The 3,847-nt window shown below is 49.6% G+C and overlaps 1 protein-coding gene across 2 annotated transcripts in view; it reads left to right on the top strand.

The window, feature by feature from the left end:
- FLOT1 (flotillin 1) overlaps positions 1–3,847 on the top strand; it is a 15,755-nt gene that overhangs the window by 9,782 nt on the left and 2,126 nt on the right. For both annotated transcript variants that reach the window (XM_021712838.1, XM_008058952.1), the window contains 4 exons: positions 1,640–1,821; positions 1,973–2,018; positions 2,137–2,274; positions 2,471–2,635. In XM_021712838.1, the coding sequence (XP_021568513.1) occupies positions 1,640–1,821; positions 1,973–2,018; positions 2,137–2,274; positions 2,471–2,635 (531 nt within the window). The remainder of the gene's footprint in view (positions 1–1,639; positions 1,822–1,972; positions 2,019–2,136; positions 2,275–2,470; positions 2,636–3,847) is intronic.

Below are 3,847 nucleotides of genomic sequence, written 5' to 3'. Positions count from 1 at the left end.
AAAAAAAAAAAAAAATTAGTTGGGCTTGGTGGCACATGTCTGTAGTTCCAGCTACTTGGAAGGCTGAAGTGGAAGGATCACCTGAGTCCAGCAGGTTGAGGCTGCAATGGCCATGAGTGTGCCACTGTACTCTAGCCTGAGTCACACAGTGAAACTCCAACTTAAAAAAAAATTATGATGGAAAGTTAATCCCTGCATAGCAGCCTGTACTCAGCTTAATTGTCATTCAGGTAAATGCATAGAATAAAAACTTCCCAGAGAAACCAAGAGGAAAAAAAATTATTTTCATATTCCTTCTGAGGATGAGTTTCACTAAAAAATGAGCTTAAAAGAGAGAGAAAGAAACAAATGGTTAGTTACAGGACACTGGAGAGAGGTGATCCCGCACACCAGTGTAGAGGGTAACTAGTCCAGTTTAGTGCATGTTTGACAATTTAGGGTCACCGATAGCATAGCGTGACATATGCAGAGCCACCCTTCTCTGGAGTGAACAGATGAGCCCAGTAGAAGGCAGGGGAACCATCACTTGTATTGATCAGCACTACAAGGATGATGGTGCATGACTGCGTCTGAGCAGTGGAACAATAAAGTGTTCCTCGCCTGACACCTCTCCTCACCGACATCTTGACAAGAGCTATCTGATCCCATATGCAAGGAATAAGAAAATAAAATCCCAGCTGGGCTTGGTGGCTCAGCCTGTAATCCCGTGCTTTGGGAGGCTGAGGTGAGTGGATTGCCTGAGCCCACAGGTTTGAGACTTGCCTGAGCAACTTGGTGAGACCTCATCTCTACAATAAATAAAAAAATTAATCGGACATGGTAGTGCGTGCCTGTAGTTCCAGCTACTTGGAAGGCTGAGGCAGAAGGATCGCTGGAGCCCAGTAGGTCAAGGTTGCGGTGGCTGGGAGCATGCCACTGTACTCTAATCTGGGTGACAGAGTGAGACTCCAACTCAAAAAAAAGAAAAGAAAATGAAATCTGCCTGATTAAGAGGAATTCTGTGCATACACATATCCATGTAGATGTTTAGAGTATCCTAGGAGGATACACCAGAAATTGGTCACAGTGGTTGCTTTGGTGAAAGGGATTTGGGTGGTTTGGAAAAAAGAGGAAGAAGCCTTACTTCTTTCTCACTGTGTACCTTTTTCTTTTGGATCAGTACTGTATGCAAAAGATAAGAGTGAAAAACTTTCTCCAAAAAAAAAAGTAAGCTATTGTAGCAGTCAGGACTAGAGTGGAAGGTGAGGGCAGCAACAATGGAGAGAATTGGATGGACTTGAGTGGCTGGAGGTAGCAGATGGCCACCATGTGCTCAGTGCCCTCAAAGTGTTCACACTCTAGAGGGCAACACTGGTGGAAAAATGGAGTAGATGGGAGCCCATGAGAGGGACCCTTCACCTGGCCTGAGGGAGAACAGGGACCAGGCTATGATTCTTTCCATTTCTGACACTGAGGCGGCCTCAGACTATGCCTTGGTTCTGTACAGGAGATGGACTCACTAAGCCCGACTGAGCAAATTCGGAACCCACCTTAATGTAACTGCTCCCATTTTTATATTCCACCCTGGAGCCCTGGCTTCTTTGTCTGGTTCCTGGGCATTTGTTCTTCAGCTCTGACTCTGAGCACTCCTCCTACCCAGGTGGCCAAGACTAAACAGCAGATCGAGGAACAGCGGGTACAGGTGCAGGTGGTGGAGCGGGCCCAGCAGGTGGCAGTGCAGGAGCAGGAGATTGCCCGCCGAGAGAAGGAGCTGGAGGCCCGGGTACGGAAGCCAGCAGAAGCTGAGCGATACAGGCTGGAGCGCCTAGCCGAGGCGGAGAAGTAAATGCCCCCTCTCTGGACTCTCCTAATCCCTTAGCCACCTGGGTGTCCCCAGATGGGGAGCTGAGGCCTTCCCCACCTGGACTCCTACGGAACTGTCTTCCTCCTGGGAGCCAGAACTCCTCATCAGTGTCTCTTCTTCTGTCCCCAGGTCCCAGCTGATTATGCAGGCAGAGGCAGATGCAGAGTCTGTGAGGGTGAGTTAGGCGGTAGCTCCTCTTGGCTTGTGGAGGGAGTGAGGGTTGCTGCTTGAGCTGGAATTTCTTGTTTTTATTCCCAACAATCCCTTAACGAGCATTCTGTAACCCTCCTCAGATGCGTGGGGAAGCCGAGGCCTTTGCCATTGGGGCCCGAGCCCAAGCTGAGGCTGAGCAGATGGCCAAGAAGGCAGAAGCGTTCCTGCTGTACCAGGAGGCTGCTCAGCTGGACATGCTGCTAGAGAAGCTGCCCCAGGTCTGGGGGTTGTGTGGGCACTGGGAGAGGAGGAACCAGCACCAGGGACTAGCAGGGTTGGGAAGAACTGGAGCTGGGAATTATTAGCCAGTGACCAAAGTGAGGAAGGCCAATCAGTAGGACAAGATCTTAAAGGTTGTTTTATGAGGGGTGTGATCAGAACATGGGCACTGAGTGGGCGTCTCTCACCTACCAGGTGGCAGAAGAAATCAGTGGTCCCTTGACCTCAGCTAATAAGATCACATTGGTGTCCAGTGGAAGTGGGACCATGGGAGCAGCCAAAGTGACTGGGGAAGTACTGGACATCCTGAGCCATCTGCCAGAAAGTGTAGAAAGACTCACAGGCGTCAGCATCTCCCAGGTGAGGATCTCAAGTGGGGGCTGTGGACAGAATTACTGGGTTCCTGTGTTGTATGCAGTTGACCAGCACCCAGGGCTGGGGGTGACGGGGGGTCACTGTCATTTATTAATCACTTTCTGTGTGCCAGACACAGTGCTAAACTTCTACATAAATGAGTTGTTTGTTTTATTTTATTTTATTTTTTATTTTTTGAGTTGGAGTCTCACTCTGTCGCCCAGACTGGAGTGCAGTGGCACGCCCCCGGCCACCGCAGCCTTGACTTGCTGGGCTCTGGCGTTCCTTCTGCCTCAGCCTTCCAAGTAGCTGGAACTACAGGCACACACTACCACGTCTGGCTAATTTTTGATTTACTGTAGAGATGAGGTCTCACCAAGTTGCCCAGGCAGGTCTTGAACCCGCAGATTCAGGCAATCCACTCACCTCAGCCTCCCAAAGCGCTGGGATTACAGGCTGAGCCACCCAGCCCGGCTGAGTTGTTTGTTTTAAATCAAACCACCCTTTGGGTATGTAGTATTTTACAAGATAAAGAAAGTGAACTTCCAGCATTTTCCCATGCACTCAGTAGGTGAAGCTGGATATCAAAACCAGGTTGACTGTCTCTGGAGCTTGTGCTTGTGGTCACTCCACTAATACAGGAAACGAGTTGAAGTGTGTTGACAATTCCAAGGCATGTTACTGCTTTTCTTGGTGCCTCGGTTTATCTACTTGTAGTGGAGGTCAGAAAACAGGCTCTGGAACCACTGTTGGGTTGTGAATCCTGGCTGCAATGCCTGTTAGCTGTGACTCTGGACAAGTTATCAACCTCTCTATCCCTGTTTCCTCACCTCAAAATTGAGTTAATGGCCAGATGCAGTGGCTCACACCTGTAATGCCAGCACTTTGTGAGGCGGAGGCAAGAGGATTGCCTGAATGCAGAGATTCAAGACCAGCCTGAGCAATGCGGCGAGATCTCGTCTCTACAACAAAATTTTTTTAAATGGCAGGGCTTGGTGGCTCAGCCTGTAATCCCAGCACTTTGAGAGGCCAAGACAAGTGGATTACCTGAGCCTGTGGGTTCGAGACCAACTGGGGTAACTTTATGGGACCTCGTCTCTACCATACATTAAAAAAAAAAAAAATTCGCCGAGCTTGGTGGCTCAGCCTGTAATCCCAGCACCTTGGGAGGCTGAGGTGAGTGGATTGCCTGAGCCCGCGAGTTCGAGACCCGCCTGG

This window comes from Carlito syrichta, unplaced genomic scaffold, assembly GCF_000164805.1.
Source record: "Carlito syrichta isolate Samal-C Ts95f unplaced genomic scaffold, Tarsius_syrichta-2.0.1 Scaffold303666, whole genome shotgun sequence".
In the NCBI taxonomy this organism is placed as follows: Eukaryota; Metazoa; Chordata; class Mammalia; order Primates; family Tarsiidae; genus Carlito; species Carlito syrichta.
This window is presented reverse-complemented; position numbering and strand designations above follow the sequence as displayed.